General features: G+C 49.0%; 2 protein-coding genes across 3 annotated transcripts in view; both read right to left on the reverse strand.

Annotated features, from left to right (window-relative positions):
- Positions 1-2,604: 2,604 nt before the first annotated feature.
- On the reverse strand, positions 2,605-7,020 carry LOC128342700 (zinc finger protein 436-like). 2 transcript variants are annotated; one of them, XM_053290446.1, is made up of 3 exons: positions 6,851-7,020; positions 4,551-4,715; positions 2,605-3,966 (listed from the first exon to the last, which is right to left on the reverse strand). In XM_053290446.1, the coding sequence occupies exon 3, from the start codon at positions 3,890-3,892 to the stop codon at positions 3,194-3,196; it is 699 nt and encodes a 232-aa protein (XP_053146421.1). In that variant the 5' UTR covers positions 3,893-3,966; positions 4,551-4,715; positions 6,851-7,020; the 3' UTR covers positions 2,605-3,193. The 2 variants fall into 2 exon arrangements, with proteins under 2 accessions (XP_053146421.1, XP_053146420.1); XM_053290445.1 differs by lacking the exon at positions 4,551-4,715.
- A 6,617-nt stretch (positions 7,021-13,637) lies between these two features.
- LOC128343920 (uncharacterized) overlaps positions 13,638-19,434 on the reverse strand; it is a 77,021-nt gene continuing 71,224 nt past the window's right edge. The window contains exon 17 of the mRNA XM_053293351.1: positions 13,638-14,494. Coding sequence (XP_053149326.1) covers positions 13,821-14,494 — 674 coding nt within the window. The 3' untranslated portion in view covers positions 13,638-13,820. The remainder of the gene's footprint in view (positions 14,495-19,434) is intronic.

Consider the following 19,434-nt stretch of genomic DNA (forward strand, 5'->3'; position numbering starts at 1 on the left):
ATCCAGCCTTACATTAGTCATGCCTAAATCCCATTGAGACAAATGGGACTTACTGTAAGTTAGTCATGACTAATTTGTTACCCTTGATTTCAATGGTACTTAGTCTGGCTCCTATCCACTGTTATGCTGAGCAGTATATAAGTGATGGAGGAATCCAGCAATAAACAACTACCCAGTACAAAAAACCCAGTGCCTGTACCTTTAAGGGCCTGGGGGGAATTTTAACCTATTCTTCCTCTTGTAATTCTCTCACATCCAGTGTTCAAACTGGACAGCCCAAGCACCTATTTGCAGTATTAGAGTTTTATCCCTAGCACATGTGCAGTGAATAAGGCAGAGAGTTGCCTCTGAGCATGTACAGAATGCATCCCCCTTTTACAGAGTACCACACATCGACACTACTACGAACACTTATATACTTCTTTTCAACATCTCTAATGGGGAAGTAGGGCTCGGAAGATCCCTCTTCTTTCCCTCCCTGCTCTACGTAGTCCATCGTCTCAGCATTCATGGCCTCGCTAGGATTCAGAGCTCAGTAACTTTAACTCCCAAGCGACCCTATTCACACGTTCTGTTCAACACTTGTACAAGGAGTGTAGCGTGTACACAGAAGCAGGTCTGTACACAGGCCCAGTTATCCACACTGTTATGTCGACCGTACATACAGCAGTGCCCTTCCTAATTGTACCCTGCCTACACTTGAAGGGGCCTATCCCCAGGTTCACTTTTAAAGTGAACCCAGGTACAGTCATTCGCACAAGAATGTGTTGGAAGGTACAGATATATGTGCACTCATACGACATCATGAAGCTCTTCTCATGATCAGTGAGAATAGCTGCTTCTGGGTCTGCGGGAAGAGTGGGCTTAGGCCGCTCTCCCTGCAAACGATCACTATTGCAGCCCTGGGCAGCCGGATCGGCCACCCACACGACTGCCGGTTCCGTCACGGAGCTGGAGGGGGCTGCGGGGATCGGGGGCCACGCGGGCCCCCCCCAAAAGTTCCAGGATGCCCCACACAAGCGCACGGGACACCCTGGAGAGACCTCCGAGCCCGGGAGGCTCCTTGCAGCCTCCCGACTGGGGGGGTCTACTTATGTGTCACCATGCACCACAGCACTCGCTCCGCTAACCTTGTCTAAGGGGTGGGTACTTTGGGAGGTTTGCTGCCGGGAGCTGTGTGGCTCTCGTTGCAGTACACAATCAGCCAAAAGCGGGCTAGGCTCCCTTATCCCGCTTTTGGCCGAGCGTGAGAATAGCCTCCATGTCTGAATAGAGCTTCAGATGGTAACTGTTTCCAAAAAAGTAACCATGCCAGTCTATAGCAGACAGACAACCCTTCCCCCTCAGCATTGTCCAATGGGCCATCGACACATTTGCTCAGGGCACAATTTCCCCCCTAACGCTTTCAATCCATTAAAAAAAGAAACTAATGTTCTGAAAAGAAACTAATGTTCCTTTGGAGTTAGGGCAAATCCCCCATGGCATACCCGGGGATAGAGAGACTGGCATCTGGACACATTACAAAAATTATTCCCAACAATCCGTGTTTGGGGTGGCATAAATGGCCATATGCAAGTACCCAAGACTCCTTAAAGGTCTGCATGGGAGAGGCCTGCCTGGGCTTGCTAAGGGTTAGGGTTAGGCTTGCTCTCCTAACCCCATTTTCAAGGGAGGTTTCATGGGTGGGTGGGTGGGAATCAGGATGTCATGGTGCTGCCAGGATCAGGCGCAATCCCGGTGGTTCACATGTGAATAGCGTCATTGTGTAGAATGTATTGTTTGAACTGGCCCACTGTCTGAATAGGGCTATGTACAGATCTGTATGCACATACAGTGATATACAGCACACATGTTTGACTTATGTACGGTAATGCACTTCTATCTGTATTCTGCATCTGAGGGGGACTATACTCAGGTTCACATTTAAAATGACTGCGGGGACAGACACCCCTACAATGAAATGACTGAAAAGGGCATACAAGGAAAGCCTAAAGTATTTGGAGCTTTTTAGTTTAGGAAAAAAGTTATGAAGGGGGAATATCCTAGAGGTTTATAAATTCATGCATGCTGTGTAGAAAGTACATAGAGCTAATGTTTTCTCCCTCTCTAATGATCATAGAATTTCCAGGTCACCTAGTGGATTGATAGGCAGGGAGTTAAACAAATTCAGGGAGGAGGAGGAGGAGATAGTGATCACTGGCAGTGAGACAGGATGGCTTTATGGAACCTCCATGTTCAGAAGCAGTGTACCTGTGAAAAACAGTTGTTGGGTGGCAAATAACAAGTGAAGGCTGTTTCCTTCACATTGTCTTTGTAGGTTTTTCAGACTCATCTGGCTGTCCTCTATCCAAACAAGATGTTGGGCTAGATCAGAGGTTCCCAACTTGGGATCCACAGATGATGGACTACAACTCCCATCATCCCCAGACACAATGGTGGCCATTGCGGCTAGGGAGGATGAGACTTACAGTTCAACATCTTCTGGAGAACCAAGCTTTGGAACCATTGGGCTAGACTACAAGCTTGGATGGACTTGATTACGACAATCAATCAGGAGGAACATGTTATCAGAGCAAACAAAGGTTTGACTGAAGATGCAGTGAATAGATGCAGTGAATTTCTTAAGATCCACAGCCCAGTTCGGATTTTTACAACACTATCAATGTATACAGTAGTTGACAGAGCTTCTTAAAGTAGCATGGAAAGACAGGTCCCTGTCCTTAGAAGCAGACGGTGCAAATTTCAAGGATGGCCTAAAGGATCTACACGTCAAATCACAGCACACAATGTCCTACAGAGGTTCTTCCTTCTTACAGAGAAGAAGGGAGAAGGGTGGCATCTCATGATCACCAGCAAGGCAGTACGTCAGGAACAGGGAGGTAAATTATTGAGAACCAGGAGCACATGCTGTCAAATGGCTTGTCATGTGAAGCCACCTAAGCCCGTTTTTCAGAACTACCAGCACTTCACCAACTTCACGCTGACTTCTGTAACCAGGAATTGATGTTGGCTTGACCGAGTTGGTAAAATGCCAGTAATGTAATGTGGCAACTTCAACATGACACACCCATTGAGAGTGCATGCTCTCGCTTCCTGATATTTTACCTACATGTTCCCAATTTACTGTCTTGCCGGCAGTCATGAGAAGCCGCCCAAAGAAGCGTGCAAACAGTTAAGAATACAAAAGAGCGATTCAAGCTGAAAGTCTGATCTCTGCAGGATTTTCTTTGGTGTGATGAATTCGCTTGTGGAGCATAAGAAGCGAGATCTGGCAGAAGCTTTTGCCACATTCGGAACAGGCGTACGATTTCCGATCAAGGTGGACTCTCTGATGTCTAGTAAGGTGCGACTTGCAAACAAATCCTTTCCCGCAATCCGGGCACTGAAACGGCTTCTCTCCTGCATGGATTCTGCTGTGATGAATGAGGCTGGAGCGTGAGCTGTACCCATTGCCGCACAGTGAACACATGTATGGCTTCTCCCCAGTATGGATTCTCTGATGTCGAGTCAGGTCCGACATCCAAACGAAGCTTTTCTCACAGGCCGAGCAGTCGTAGAGGACATTCCCCGTGTGGGTTCTCCGATGCACAACCAGATGTTTCTTCTGACTGAAATTTTCGCCACACTCGGTGCATTGATATGTCATCTCCCCGTCACTGTTTTTTCCCTGTTTAAAAAGGCCCACACTCCATTTCAAGGGTTTGCCAATTATGGAGAGAGGCGGAAGGGCAGCTTCATCAAGGGTTTTCTTGTCTGTTCCAGAAGAATCAAATTTGCCTGCACTGTTCTTGGGTTCATTTCTCTGCTCTCTCTTTGGCCAGCTATGGTTTTCGGAGGTCTTCTCCAGTTCCACATCTTCTGAAAAGTTCTCTCTCACTCCTCCCGGAGGCATCCCACAGGGTTCCCCCTTATTGGATGTTTCCTGGCAATTGCTTCTCACTCCATTCCCACTTGTCTGCCAAAAGCCTGTTGGAACAAAAAGAAAATAAATAAATAAAAGAATCAGCATTCTGATTCTTTTCTCAGCTCCTGTGATCCTCTTATCTGGAAATGCCAAAGATTGAACGAGACTTTCTGCGTGCAAAGCAGGGTTCTCCTTCTGAGCTGTGGTTGATCCTATTGAACTAATGAGACTGCCTTATACTGTGCTGAGTCAGATCCTTGTTCCAGCTAGCTCCATATTATACTGTTAAGCTCTTGGGCATAGTATTTATTTATTACATTTCCATGCCACCGCATACACTATGCCATCCACCCAAGAGTTCTGAAGGAACTCAAATGGGAAATTGCTGATCTCCTAGCAAAAATATGTAACTTATTCCTTCAATCAAGCTCTGTACCAGAGGACTGGAAAGTAGCCGATGTGACTCTGGTTTTCAAAAAGGGATCTAGGGGGGATCCAGGAAATTACAGGCCAGTCAGCTTAACCGGTGCTGGGTAAATTAATGGAAAGCATACTTAAGGACAAAATTGTTAAACATATAGTAGAAAAGGCCTTGCTGAAGGAGAACCAGCATGGCTTCTGCAAGGGCAAATCTTGCCTCACTAACCTTTTGGAGTTCTTTGGGAGTGTCAACAGGCTTGAGGATAAAGGTGACATAGTATACTTGGACTTCCAAAAAGCTTTTGACAAAGTTCTCCAAGGCTCTTGAATCAACTTAACAGTCATGGGATAAGGGGACAGGTTCATGTATGGTTCATGTATGGATCGATGACTAGTTGAAGGACAGGAAACAGAAGGTAGGAATAAATGGACAGTTTTTACAATGGAGGTAGGTAGGAAGTGGGTCCCCCAGGGATCGGTACTGGGACCAGTGCTCTAACTTGTTCATAAATGATCTAGAAGTTGAGGTGACCAGTGAAGTGGCCAAACTTGCAGATGACACAAAACTATTTAGGGCAGTGAAATCCACAACAGATTGTGAGGAGCTGCAAAAAGATCTCTCCAAACTGGGGGGCTGGGCAACAAAATGGCAAATGAGGTTAAATGCAAGCAGATGTAAAGTGATGCATATTGGGGCAAAAAAACACCAACTGCACATATACACTGATGGGATCTGACCAGGAGAGGGACTTTGGGGCCGTGGTGTATAGTGCTTTGCATAGTACAAGAGGTCAAGTACCTGCCTTGAAGAAATTAAAATCTAAAATTCAACACAGGGAGATGGAGGAAGATGGAGGCAAGGAAAAACAGGGAGTTTTCCACACGAGGCTTTTAGCTCACACCTCCTCTGGAATGAGGGTGTGCGTTCACATGTCAGCCAGATTTATCCTGAAGTCCCTGCGAGCTGTCGGGGAGCACTTCACACACGATTCAGGTTTTTCATTGCGCATTAGAGTGTAGCCCGATTTATATCTGGGGTAAAATATCCACTTCTTGCGTCATTTTTTGTGGGCAACTTCGAACTTACAGTAAAGCCTGCTGTGTGAAAAACAGCCAGGCGAAGAATAGCTTTTCAGCTCAGTCACGCTCAGGGTTTGGCTAATTCTCAGGAAAAGATGAGGCCTGCAGAATTATGCTGGCTGTGTTTTGCTGTGAGTTTGTTTATGTTTTCTTGCTTTTAGTGACTGGTTTTTTTCCCTTGGTGACAGCTTCCTTGATATGAATTTTGATAAGGCAGGAGCCTCATTCACACTTTATAAAAGAACCTCGCTGTAGCCATGTACAGGATGGCGAAGGGTCATCCCGCCCCCACCGTGTCAAGCAGGAGCATGCCCTGCCACTCACACTTACAGCGGGGATTGTCTGAAGAGGGAAGAGCCCGAACAGGGGCGTAGCAAGGTTGGAGGGGGCCCAGAGACAAGATTCTAAAATGGGCCCCTCGCTGATATACACACACAAACACACTTCACAATATATCGTGCACTCACACTCACATCCCCATTATGAATATGGTGAATATCTAGTTCACATTTAATCTAGTTTTTTTACTCTCTGCTCCTGCCGTTCTCCAAGAGACTCAACATAATTCATAGGGGGTGCAACATGGGTGGGTGGGGAGTCATGTGATGTGCCTCTGGGGGGCCCCTTGAGGCAGTGGGGCCCCAAGACGACTGCCTCCCCTTGCCTAATGGTAGTTACGCCCCTGAGCCCGAAGCATGACAGCAGGCGCTTCCGTGATTGCGAGACTGGATGGACTGTCTCTCACAATCACGGCAACACCGGCCATCACGCTTTCGGCTTTGATGAGGCAGGGATTCAAAGACAATGCGAGGTGGCATCAAGGGCGGCCTTTCCATGAGGCAAGGTGAGCCAGTTGCTTCAGGCACAAGCGTGAGGAGGGGCACAGTAAGGACAAGTGAAGTCCCTCCGCCCATGAGCCTCCTTGCCACCGGCTGGCACTGCCCTTTCTCACCCCGCTGGGCCATGCTGTTCGGTTCCCCCTCTCTCACCCTGCTGGTCCTTTTCTTTTCTTTTCTCTCCCTCCATGGCGCAGCAGGGAAATGACTTGACTAGCAAGCCAGAGGCTGCCAGTTCGAATCCCCACTGGTATGTTTCCAAGACTATGAGAGACACCTACATCGCACAGCAGCCATATAGGAAGATGCTGAAAGGCCTCATCTCATACTGCGCGGGAGGAGGCAATGGCAAACCCCTCCTGTATTCTACCAAAGGCAACCACAGGGCTCTGTGGGCGCCAGGAGTCGACATCGACTCGATGGCACACTTTTCCTTTCCCTTTACCCCAAAGCACAAAACGCCCAGGTTGCTGCTCTCTGGCTTGGTGGTATAATCTGAGAGTGTTCTTGTGCTGTTGCTGCTGCCCCAGCAGCATGGCCTGAGAATGCTGAACATCCACCTGCAGATAGGTGCCTGGGAAGGAGCGGGGTGCGTTATGTTGTCTTTTACCTCAGGTATATTATTTCCAAAGGCCGCTGTTGTATCCTATCCAGTATCTTTCAAGTTTTGTTGTTTAGAAGTTTGTCCCAGTGGGGATCCTGTACAGCAGCGGTCCCCAACCTTTTTGGCAACAGGGACCGGTTTCATGGAAGAGAATTTTTCCCAGGACCCGGGGCGGGGTGGGGTGGGGCGCGGGTTTGGTGAACGACCTGAGAGCTCATTCCGTCTCTCCGCAGCCCAGGCCACGCCCCCTTGTCATGTGCCTTGTCATGTGTGAGGGGGCGTGGCCTGGGCTGCAGAGAGCCGGGATGGTCTCTCAGCTCTTCATTTCAGGCAGGGTCCGCTGCCTAACAGGACGTCTTCCCTTTCCTCTCCCTCCAGAGAGGGAGAGGAAGGGAAATACGTTTTATTGGGCAGTCGGAGCTGCCTGAAAGATCCGGCAAAGAGTTCGCCCGGGCGGCATGGGAGTGGGGAGTTGGCTCTGAGCTCCTATGGAGCCTGAGCCACGCTCCAAGTGCATGACGTAACGCACACGGCGAGGAGGCCGCCGAGCGGGGCTGGACGCAGGCCGCCGCTCGGCTGGCTCCGCGCCTGGCTGCGGCCCACTAAAAAACACGCCACAGACGTGTTTGCGCCGCAGACCGGTCCATGGCCCAGGGGTTGGGGACCCCTGCTGTAGAGAGTACAGAAGGTAGAGAGAGGTGCACCTAGGTAATTTTGGAACCTGGACCTAAAGGCCTTTGGAGCCTTCCCCCCACTCCACTGCAAGTTAAGCATCATCCCCCTACACACACACACACACACAGACAGTATTTTTAACATATTGGCTCTTGAGGGTACAAACAGCAACTAAACTCATAAGAATATAAAACAGGCATATTTATGCAAATATGCATCAGCAGAAACATTTCAGCACGCAACTTAACATATTCCCCTCCCACATATTTCTTTCCCCACTCCCCGCCCGCACCTCCCAGTCTCCCAAGCAGAGGTCCACACACCACCACACTACCCGGGACAGACTAAAGCGGATCTGGGGACCCCTAGGGTGTGTGGAGGCCCTGGGCTTTGGTCAGGATGGAAGTCCAGGGATAAAAGCACCTTGTGGAATCAGAAAGGGAAAGGGAAGGGGAGAAGGAGGAGGAGAAAATGGAGTTGTTTCTGAATGAATTCTTAGTTAACTCTATATGAGATTAGTTTGTGATAGAAGCAGCTATAAAATAGCTGCACAGTCACAAGCTGCATTTGCACAACTTCTTTGTGCTTGCGCAAGAACGCTCTTGTGCAACAGTGCATATGTTCTGTTACAACACATGCGAAACACTGCACTGTATGCCGGTCACTATGTGCCCACAATCATCCTTTGTTACCCTGCCGTCTCCTGTTCTTCCCTCTCTCCTTTATGTCATGGCTACCATGCACCTTGTGTCCATCTACTCATTCAGCCACAGGCACTCTCACTCACTCACTCACGCTTGTTCTCTAGTCCTATTCGTCCAATCTCTTTCCTAAATCATGTTTGCAACCTGAAGGACACCTCTGAAAACCAGTTGCAGGGAAGCAACAGTAGGAGAAGAGCCATGCCTTCATCTCCTGGGGTCTTTCCAGCTGGTAATTCATTCCAGCTCTAGTGCAAATGTTAATAAGAGATATAATGAGATCCCCAGATGATGCGGGAGGATGCCACACAAGTGTCAGTGGGTGGTGGGGCTGTAGCTCAGGAATAGGGCATCTGCTTAGCATGTAGAAAGTCTGAAGTTCCACCCTTGCCATTCCCAGGCAGGGCTGAGAAAAATTCCTGCCTGAAACCCTGAAGAAGCCGCTGCAGAGTAGATACTGAGCTAGATGGAGCAATGGTTCGACTCAGTAGACAGCAGCATCCTATATTCCTATCTGCTGACAATCCACGAAAAACCCATGTCTTTTCAATTGTACTTTTAAAGTAGTATGGAAAGATATGGGTTTTTCATGGATTGTCAGCAATGGTGCTAAGAAACTGTGCAACATGTCATGCAGACACCCCATAAAATCTCCCGTCAATATTTGTGTTGAAGTTGCCATAAATTAAATTCTGGATCAAGGCTGCACATCTTCAGCCCTCCAGCTGTTGGACTACATCTCCCATTATCTGCAGCCACAGTGGCTAATAGTCAGGGATGATGGGAGTTGTAGTCCAACAACAGCTGGAAGGCTGAAGCACTGCAATCATGGTCTAGATAGACCTCTGCTTGTGGGATAGACCTTACCCAGGTCTAGAGAGACCTTACCCAGATAGACCTTACCCAGTGGCGCCTAGTTGGCCATGAGGTCCAGGCTCCAAAATTACCTAGGTGCACCTCTGTATGCATAGATGGAATCATGGATGTACGGAGAGTGTGATTGTTTATGCATGTGTGCAGGAATAATTCAGGCAGCGGTAGACTGGTGTGCTACATGTTGCCGTATATAACGTGTATTTATCTGGAAGAGAAGGGAACATAGGAACATAGGAAGTTGCCATATACTGAGTCAGTCCATTGGCCCATCTAGCTCAATATTGCCTACACAGACTGGCAGCGGCTTCTCCAAGGTTGCAGGCAGGAATCTCTCTCAGCCCTATCTTGGAGATGCTGCCAGGGAGGGAACTTGGAAGCTTCTGCCTGCAAGCAGGCAGGTGCTCTTCCCAGAGCGGCCCCATCCCTTGAGGGGAATATCTTACTGTGCTCACACATGTAGTCTCCCATTCAAATGCAAACCAGAGTGGACCCTGCTTAGCAAAGCGGACAATTAATGCTTGCTACCTCCTGTATTCCTTCCAAAGACAACCACAGGGTACTGTGGGCGCCAGGAGTTGAAACCGATTCGACGGCACACTTTACCTTCACATTACCCCTCCTGTCACAAACCTTCAGCTCAGGCACTCCATAGAGATTTTATGTGTGTGTCTACACACACACACACACACACACACTCTCTCTCTCTCTCTCTCTCTCTCTCCAATGTTATGGTTAAGAGAAGACGGGCTACTTCAGATACTGGTTTACATCCAGACTAAATTACTCATGAGTACTCCCACTAAAGTTAATAGAACAAGTAATTTTGTCCCATTAATTTCAATAAGACTGCTTATGAGTAACTTGCAGAATAATTATCAAACGTCATTTGAAGTCATGCACATTACTGCCAAGCAGAGGGTGGGCCGTAAGGCCACTAGATCTAAGGTCTGAAATTGCCCAGCTGCACCCCTGAAGCTGCTCTGCTGGCTCCTGATCAGAGGGAGGAGTGTGTGATATTATTTGCAAAGGAGCGAGAGAAAGGGAATGCCAAGGATGCTTTGTTTTTTCACCAGATAATTTCCATATAGTTCTTCTGTTGCAAAGACACAAGCCCTTTTTAGATTGTGAGCCCTTTGGGGACAGGGAGCCATTAATTAATTAATTAGTTAGTTAGTTAGTTAGTTAGTTAATTGTAAACCGCTTTGGGAACTTTTGTTGAAAAGCATATAAAGACATAGGGTGGGGGAAGAAGAAGGCGGGGGGCCCAGGGCCCATTGCAACTTTGCTACGTCCCTGGATCCTGACAGGTAACTGGTTGGGGATTATGTGCCTATTCTGCTTTGCCTGGGTTTTGAGTATTCTCTGCCATGCATTCATTGGATTAGAAACACCTAACATCCGTGTTTCCTATCTGTAAAACAGGTAGTTTTGTTTCCCCCAAAAAAGTCTTCACACTTAATTTACGGGCCACTCTGCTGCCTGCTGCTCCTTCCCTCCCTCACCCCACTGCCGCATATTGTTCATTTCCCCCTCCTTGCCCCACTGGGGCACACCTTTTCTCCCCACCTCCCCTGTGTGAGTTAGGAACGCCCCTGCTACCGCCTTGCTTGAATGCTGCTGCTGCTGCTGCCTTGGCAGCATAGCCTGAAAATATTATGCCCACAGGTAGGGGTGTGTGTGTGTGTGTGTGTGAAGAGACATCAGTTTGGGGCGGTATAAAGATTTGTTAAATAAATAAATGAGAGGGAGAGAGAGAGAGAGAGATTCTCCTTTGCCGCTAGCAGCAAAATGTCTCTGAGCCCCCCTGGATGAGGGCCTTGTGAGGCTGTGCTGGCAGTCTGAAACCACCTAGAATCAATGCCTCTGCAGTTGGAGAATGAGCCAGATAGACTGTCATATGGGGTCAAACACTTTATTTGGACCTAATGCCAGCTTTTAGTAAAAGTGGCTCACATTTTACCATGCAAGGCAACATGGGCGGTTGGGGCACCGCCACATAGGAACATAGGAAGCTGCCATATACTGAGTCAGACCATTGGTCTATCTAGCTCAGTATTGTCTTCACAGACTGGCAGCAACTTCTCCAAGGTTGTAGGCAGGACTCTCTCTCAGCCCTTTCTTGGAGATGCTGCCAGGGAGGGAACTTGAACCTAGCTGTTCTTCCCATTGTGGCTCCATCCCCTGGAGGGAATATCTTTACAGTGCTCACACTTCTAGTCTCCCTTTCATATGCAACCAGGGCAGACCCTGCTTAGCTATGGGGACAAGTCATGCTTGCTGCCACAAGACCAGCTCTCCTCTCTACACATATGTGTGACTACACTGTGCTGTGCAACAGTGCTGTTCGTCTCTGGTGTAAAGTTCCACAAGTGCTGTTTCACCCATTGGAAATAACGGGCATCCCATTCCCACAGCTTTATGCTAGAGTGAGAGAGCACATGGTTGCGCAGCACCATTAACCATGATTCCACCAATGCAGCGGCATGGGCCAACCGCCCGCATTGCCTTGTGTGGTATGAGAGCCATGCACTTTCTGGATAACCCAAGAGTTGCTCCTGGGTTCAGTGCCCTATTCCACGCTGATAGCCCATGGCAGAGCATACAGTTTGCATGCACAAGAACAGCAGGTTCAGTCCTCGGTGTCTCCAAAAAAAGATCTGTAGTAGCAGAGATGGGGAAAGACCTCTTTCTGATGCCTCAGAAAGCCACTGCCGGTCAGAGGAAACAGCACTGGGCAAGATGGACCAATGTTCAGATGCGGGATAAGGCAGCTTCAAACGTTCCAAACAGATTATTAGTTCGCCAGAAATACTGGAAGTAGCGGTTGCGCGTGCGCCCGCCGCCACCACGCACGCGCCTGCCACGCACATCGAACGTTGCATGCAATGTGCGCATGCAACATGCACGGCGGGCACACGCACGATCGCTACTTCCGGTCAACAAAGGGGGCAGGGGCGGCAGGGAGGAATGCTGCTGCCCTCAAAACATTTCCAAAAACCGAGCGCCGGCAGGGGGGAAGCGGTGGGAGGGGTAAGTGCAACCCCCCCCCACCGTTAAAGAACCACCCCCCATGGCGCCAGACCGGGCCACGTTCGAACCAGTTCGGAGGCCTCTATAATGGCTTCCGGACCGGTTCGTGCACATCCCTACCAGTGATCTGCTTGCTGAGGGGCCCTCCTCCCCTCGACTCACAGAAGGGTTGCTTCTGGCAGCGTGCACCCAGCAGCCGAGTGCACGCCTGTTGCCACCACTCTCTCACTTGCCGGTCCCTCCTTGGCTTGCTGCAGCTCAGGTTCCCAGCACGGCACTTCTGGGTTCCCTTTCCTTGAAGCTCTTGCAGGTTGCTTGGATGGAGGGGACCAAGTGGAGAAGTGCAGCACTAGGGAGATGCAGGGCAGAGAGACAGGCAAGGAAACGACTGGCAATAGCGGACAGACACACCCTGCCGAGGTAAAGCAGCCGGATGCACACTGTTACAAGCAAGAGCAGTCATGACAGATGGGCGAGCAGATAGGGGTGGTGAGCTGGTCTTGTGGTCGTGAGCATGAATTGCCCCCTTTGCGAAGCAGGGTCCACTCTGGTTTGCATTTGGACAGGTATCTACAGGTGAGCACTTTCTGTGCTAAATTATTCATTCCCCTGAGGGGATGGGGTGGAAGCTCAGCAGAAGAGCATCTGCTCTGCATGCAGAAGGTCCCAGATTCACTTCCTAGCATCTCCAGAAAGGGCTGAGAAAGACTCCTGCCTGAAGTTGGGAGAGTGGCTGTCAGTCAGTGTGGACAGTAATGAGCTAGATGGACCTGTGGTCTGATCTGGTGGCATAAGGCAGCTTCCGATGTTCACACCCCCAGAGGGGGAGGCCAGCAAGGGAAGAGAGGAGAGGGGCAGTGTCTGCGGGCTTTGGCCCAGGGTGTGAGGAAAGAGGAAATCACAGAGGGGCAGTAGAAGGGCAAGAAAGTGTTGGAAAGAGGAAACAGTTATGCAGATTTTAGAAAATATATATGAATACAGTGCAAGGATTCACGAGGGCAGCTGAAGAGTGGCCTCACAGGACTTCCCAACTAACTTCACCAGTGCAGTGAGGAAAGGGCAATTTTTGACACCCTTCCGTTCCCCAGCAAGCCCTTTGTGCCACCACAAAAATATGTCTCCAAAGGCTTTGCAACCCTCAGGGACTTATTTCGGGCTGGCATAGAGGGTTTCCTGGGGAAGAAGAGGGCGTCAAAAATGGCCACTTCCCTGATACGCTGGTATAATTAGTTAGGAAGTTCTGTTATCCTTGCTCTGTATGTCAGTCTATATATATTTTGCAGTGCGGTTCGTCAGGTGAACAATTTTGACTTAAATGGTCCTTGTGGCCAGATAAGTTTGACAACTCTGGTGGACTAGGCTAGATGGACCAATGATCTGACTCTATATAAGGCAGCTTCATGCATTTATGATGTGGTTAGACTTTCAGACAGCGTTTGACAAAGTTACCATTAAGAACATCACAATTCCTGCCAAAAAACAATTCTAAAGAAAAGAAAAATAGTCCCAAAAGAAATGCAGAACATTCTTTATTATGTTAGCAATTAGTCAGAATATAGGAAACTGAATACTCCTGCATTCTACAATGTCTAAAACGGTGACATTTCTGACTGATGCATATCCCAAGTGAGCAGTGAGTCATGGGCAATACTGATCTCCCACTACATCTCCCCGCAGTCCAAGCATCCATCTAGTTAACGTGCCGTGTGGATTCTCTGGTGTCTATTAAGGCATGTGTTGCGAGAGAATCTTTTCCCACAGATGGAGCACTCGTGCGGCTTTTCTCCTGTGTGGATGCGACGGTGTGTGTTGAGGTTTGCTTTCTGGCTAAAGCTCTTCCCGCAGCGCAAGCACTCATACGGTCTCTCACCGGTGTGGATTCTCTGGTGCGTGTTCAGGTACGAGCTGCGAGAGAATCTTTTCCCACATGTCGGGCATTTGTGAGGTCTCTCGTTTTCGCATCTTTTTCGGTGGCCAAGAAGGTGGAATTTCTGACTGAATCTTTTGCCACAGTCCGAGCATTTAAATGGCTTTTCTCCCCCATGGATGCTTTCGTGCTTAATGAGGCTTGAGCTTTGACCAAATCTTTTCCTATAGGCACTGCAGATATTTGGTCTCTTACCGGGGTGGATTCTTCGCTGGAGTACATCTTCCTTGAGGTCTTGGAAGGTTCCTCCAAATGGGAGAGAGAGATCTATTTCCTGCCCTGGGTGGATTTTCTGTTGACTCCTTGACGCGGTTTCCTGCTCACAAAACTGGGGAATGCTCTCCCCTGCTCTCCACACTGAGGTCCCATGCGGCAGCATTCCCCCTGAATCTTCTGACATATATTTCTCCCCTTCATTTAGGCTCATCCATCTTTTAGCTCCTGAAGGAAAGAACGAACAAATTCTCTGGACTACAGAAGAAAAGGGGATTCTCTCAAAAGATACTCACTATTATGGGTCCTTCCAGATGGTGTCACACAAAAAACCTGTGTGATGTGAAGAGCTTGCGCACAAGTAGGAAATAACAGCTTACTCACCCTCCACACACTCTTCCAGTGTCTTCTTTCCCAGCAAGAGCTCGCAGGCTGTTCAGAAGGCCAGCAGGGACCTTGCATGATTTTCACAGTGCCACCTGCTGGCCATCAATTGCTTTCTGTGAATTACCCATTTCTTTTTATTAGTACTTTTTTGGCAAATGGAGAAAATATATTTCCTGCCCTGGGTGAATTCACAGAAAGCAAGAGATGGCCAGCAGGTGGCACTGTGGAAATCGTACAAGGTCCCTGATGGTCATCTGAACAGCCTGTGAGATCCTGTGGGGAAAGACGATGCAAGCTTGTGGGACTTTGTGGAGGCTGAATAAGCTCACTCTTCCTACTTGTGCACAAGGTCCTTACATCACACAAGTTTTTTGGCTGTCTGGAAGGACCCTACATCCGTATTCCATGTGGGTGATCCCACAGGGGTGACCCCATTTTGACCAGCCGTATACTAGGTGCGACTATTGTTCCTGCCAACCAGTATGGTCTATTCTGACTGGCAAGGGCTTTCCAGGGTTTCAGGCAGAAGAATGTCCCTCCCAGCCCGCCTCACTCTGAGGTTCTTATGACTAGAGGCTGAATCTGGGGCCTTGTGCGTGCAAAGTTCTGTGCATCTCTACCACAGAGCTACAGGCCCTTCCTCTTTAAGGGTGAACCAATTATTATGACTATTCGCCTGGATATCCTGCTCTTCCTCTACAGAGCTCAGGGGAATGGGCATGGGGTACCTCGTTTTGTTCTCACCACAATCCTTGGACACTGGATAGGCTGAGAGCAAAGCCCTACTCAGAGACCGGCTGCAGTTGGGAAATTCTGTGAGGCCGCTCTCTGTATATCAGCCACTATATTTTACAGGCACACAGATGACTGTGCCTATGTAGTGGTGTGGGTGTAAATGACCACATGCATTCATTTTAAAAGTGAACCTGGGTTACAGGTCCCTTACATGCATGATAAAGATCAAAAGTGTACTACTGTACATGTGCTGAACATGTGTGAATAACTGTACATGTATACAGTGTACACAGATTGTACATGTGTGGGACATAGTGTGCGAACAGGGCTAGGGTGAATGACCCAAGGTCAGCTTCAATGCTTAGCAGGAATTTGAACCCAGGTCTCCCCGTCTTAATTTAATTGAACATCCTTAACCCCTGCTAACTGGGCAAAGAGGCACTTTTTAAAGTGGGGGCTGTTTTATATTTAGCAGGGGGAGAGTGACTGAACCTATTCAGCCCAACATAATATCTCTCGCCCTCGGAGTAGGGATGTGCACGAAACTGGTGACTGCCGGTTTGAATGTGTGTGTGTGGGGGGTAGCTTTAAGGACTGGGGAGGGTCCAGAGGGTCCCTTAAAAGGTAAGAGGGTCCTCTTACCCCGCCCCCCGTGTTTCCCCCGCTGGTGCCGTCATTAATATCGGTCACACGGGTGTCAGCATACCTCCTTGACGCCCTGGTACGTCGCGGACCGAAAATGGCTAGAAGTGTCCATTGCATGTGCACGTCGCACTTGCATGGTGTGCGCACACACAGGTGACACGTCTGGTCTGCAATGTACCAGGGTGGCAAGGAGGTACACTGCCGCCCCGCGGGACCGATTTTAATGACAGCACCAGTGGGGGGAAATGGGGGGGGGGAAGAGCACCCTCCCCAGTCCTTAAAGTTATCCCATGCACCTCCAAACCGCCGGACTTTCGAACCAGTTCGGAGGTCCATAAAGGGCCTCCGAACTGGTTCTGTGCACATGCCTATATTGGAGGCCACCGCAGAAAAGGGCCATGCACGCATCAGCACTAGCTCAATGCACAGAAAATACTCTCTGTCTGATCTTAATGAGTAAGCAGATTCATATACAGCAGCACCACTGTTCCTCTAAGGCATGTGCACATGCACGCGCTCACAAGTTTTCTGATGTCCGCTCAATTAATTTTAAATCCCACTGAGGCTGAATTAGGAAGGCCCCACTCTGAATGCATCTGTGCACACAGTGCCTTGATACCGCCGCCCAGAACAAAACTCATTCCGCACAGAGATGGAAAAAATTAGAGGGACCGCTGGACAGCAGAGATGGTGCTATAGAGACTGAACATGGGACACTGAGCATGCAAAGCAGGCATCCCAGCACTGAGCTATGGTCTCTCTAGCCGCAGGGAAAATGCAGTGAGCCAGGTTAAGAAATGAGAATGGCTCACAGTCACTTAACTAAACTTCATCCTTGAGCACTGAACCCAAATGTCTCCAATTCAAGTCCAACTATGTTTTCAGACAATGCTGCCTTCTAGGAACATAGGAAGCTGCCATATACTGAGTCAGACCATTGGTCTATCTAGCTCAGCACTGTCTTCACTGACTGGGAGCAGCTTCTCCAAGGTTGCAGGCAGGAGTCTCTCTCAGCCCTGTCTTGGAGAAGCTAGCAGGGAGGGAACTTGGAATCTTCTGCTCTTCCCAGGGTGGCTCTATCCCCTGAGGGGAATATCTTACAGTGCTAGTCTCCCATTCATATGCAACCAGGGTGGACCCTGCTTAGCTAAGGGACAAGTCATGCTTGCTACCACAAGACCAACTCTCTTCTATAGAGTCAGACGGTTGACTCATTTAGCTTAGTATGTCTACACTAACTATCAGGAGCTCTCCAAGGTTTCAGATAAGAGTCTTTGCCAGCCCTACCTGGAAATGCCAAGGACTGTAGTCTACCACTGAGATACATTTCCATCCCTTCCCTAAACATCTGAAGTGGGCATTGGTCCACCCAAGACCGTATTGTCTTCTCTGACTAGGAGAAGATCTCAGGTATAAGTCTTCTTAGTGCTTCCAAAAAGTTTTAACAGGACATATTGGGAATTGAAACTGGAACCTTGTTCATGCAAAGTGCAGGAATGGCCAGAGAACTATAAACCCTCCTCCCTGGACATTGTTTTTGAGCTTTCAGTCCCTAAATGGCCTGGTTCCAGCATGTCTTGAGGGAGCACCTTCTCCGACATACAGCTTTTCCCACCTTAAGATATTCAAACAAGTCTCAGCTTATAGTGCCATTGCTTATGCAGTCAAGGTCTCATTGTGGTTAGTGATGTACCCGGACCGGTCCGGAAGCCATTCTACAGGCCTCTGGACCGGTCTGGACATGGGCGGTTCAGATTTGGGCGGTTCGGGGTGGGGGGTCCCCTTAAGGGCGGTGGAAGGTTTACTTACCCCTCCCGCCGCTTTCCCCCCTCCGGCACCCGTATCTTCTTGAGTAATTGGGGCGGCAGGGGCACTTGTCTGCTCTGCTGCAGCACACGCACGCACGTATCTTCTTGAGTAATTGGGGCGGCAGGGAGGTCCTGCCACCCCGATTACTGAAGAAGATACGTGCGTGCGCGCGCAAAAAACTTCTAAAAGGCTTCTGCGCTGAAGCAGAGCAGACAAGCGCCGGGAGAAGGGGTGGCAGGGAGGTATCCTGCCGCCCCAATTACTCAAGAAGATATGGGTGCCGGAGGGGGGAAAGCGGTGGGAGGGTTAAGTAAACCCTCCCCCGCCCTTAAAGGAACCCCCCACCCCAGTGCCGGACCGCAGCTCCGCGGTTCCGTGCACACCCCTAATTGTGGTACATGTGGTGTTTTTGGTTAATCCATTCCTTGATCCAGGCCAGCTTTTGAATGGAGCTTCAGTTACTTGTATTCCAGTCCTGGAGTAGAGGCGGGGCTAAGAAACAGCCAGCACAAGAGCACAGAAAAGCGGTCTGCACTTGCCTCTCTGTACATAATATCTATTTCATTAAACTATTAATATTCCTGATTCCACTCCACTGCCTTGTCCTTGCACACGACAACTCTTTCCCTTGGATTTTACAGTATGCAGCAGGACCTTTGCAGGAGGTGGCACCAATTCTCTGAGATTCCCTTGCTAAGGATCTCTGAGAGGCCCACTCATTGCATAACGAACCTGTCATTAGCAGAGGTATTGGCGGGCATATGATGAGAGGCAATGAGTGGGCCTCTCAGAGATCCTTAGCAAGGGAATCGAACTTTTAATATGTGTTCAAGCAAGGCTCTTCACTTTTGGAAGATCCAATTTATTTAATGTTGACTTTGCTATTTTAAAACAGATGCTTTGCCTTTCAGCCCACCAGGCATGCTTAAGGGGCCTTGTAAAATATGTACATCCCTATTTATATAAATGACATTAAAACTATGAAACCTGAAGCGCAATAAGCTAACACACAAACAAGCTAATACACATTCGAAAGAAGAACTGCTGAGCATCCTAGAGCGGCATCTGAGAACTTAGAGAATCCAACTAACCACCTTGTGGACCTTAAAGAATAAAAAGGGACTTCTCTAAACATAAAGCTGCCTTATAATATTAAGCGAGCTACTGGTCCATCCAGCTGAGTACTGTCTTCACCTGGCCTGCTCAGCTTCAGACCTCCTGCAGATGTTGACCTACAACTACCATAACCACTGGCTATTGTCCACTGTTGCTGCGGATTATGGGAGTGTAGTCCAAAAACAGTTGCGGGGGGGGGCAAAGTTCAGCAGGCCTGGTCTACACCATGGCAATGTTCCCTTTAACAGGGATTCCCAGATGTTGTTGACTACAACTCCCACCATCCCCAGCTGCCATGGCCTTTGGCTGGGGATGATGGGAGTTGTAGTCAGCAACATGTGAACAGAACCCTGCATCGGGGTAGGCAGACTTAAGGCCTCTGGGAGCTACTGTTTTTTTGGCTAGAGCCTTAGGAGTGACTGGCATGAAACAGCAGCTTGGGGAGTCATTGCCTGTTGCAAAATGGCAGCCTGGGA

The sequence above is a fragment of the Hemicordylus capensis genome, chromosome 2 (genome assembly GCF_027244095.1).
Source record: "Hemicordylus capensis ecotype Gifberg chromosome 2, rHemCap1.1.pri, whole genome shotgun sequence".
Classification (NCBI taxonomy): domain Eukaryota; kingdom Metazoa; phylum Chordata; class Lepidosauria; order Squamata; family Cordylidae; genus Hemicordylus; species Hemicordylus capensis.

What these genes read in the sequence shown, in the direction of transcription:
- LOC128342700 (XM_053290445.1), bottom strand. Translation starts at nt 3,892, where the DNA reads ATGCCTCCGGGAGGAGTGAGAGAGAACTTTTCAGAAGATGTGGAACTG.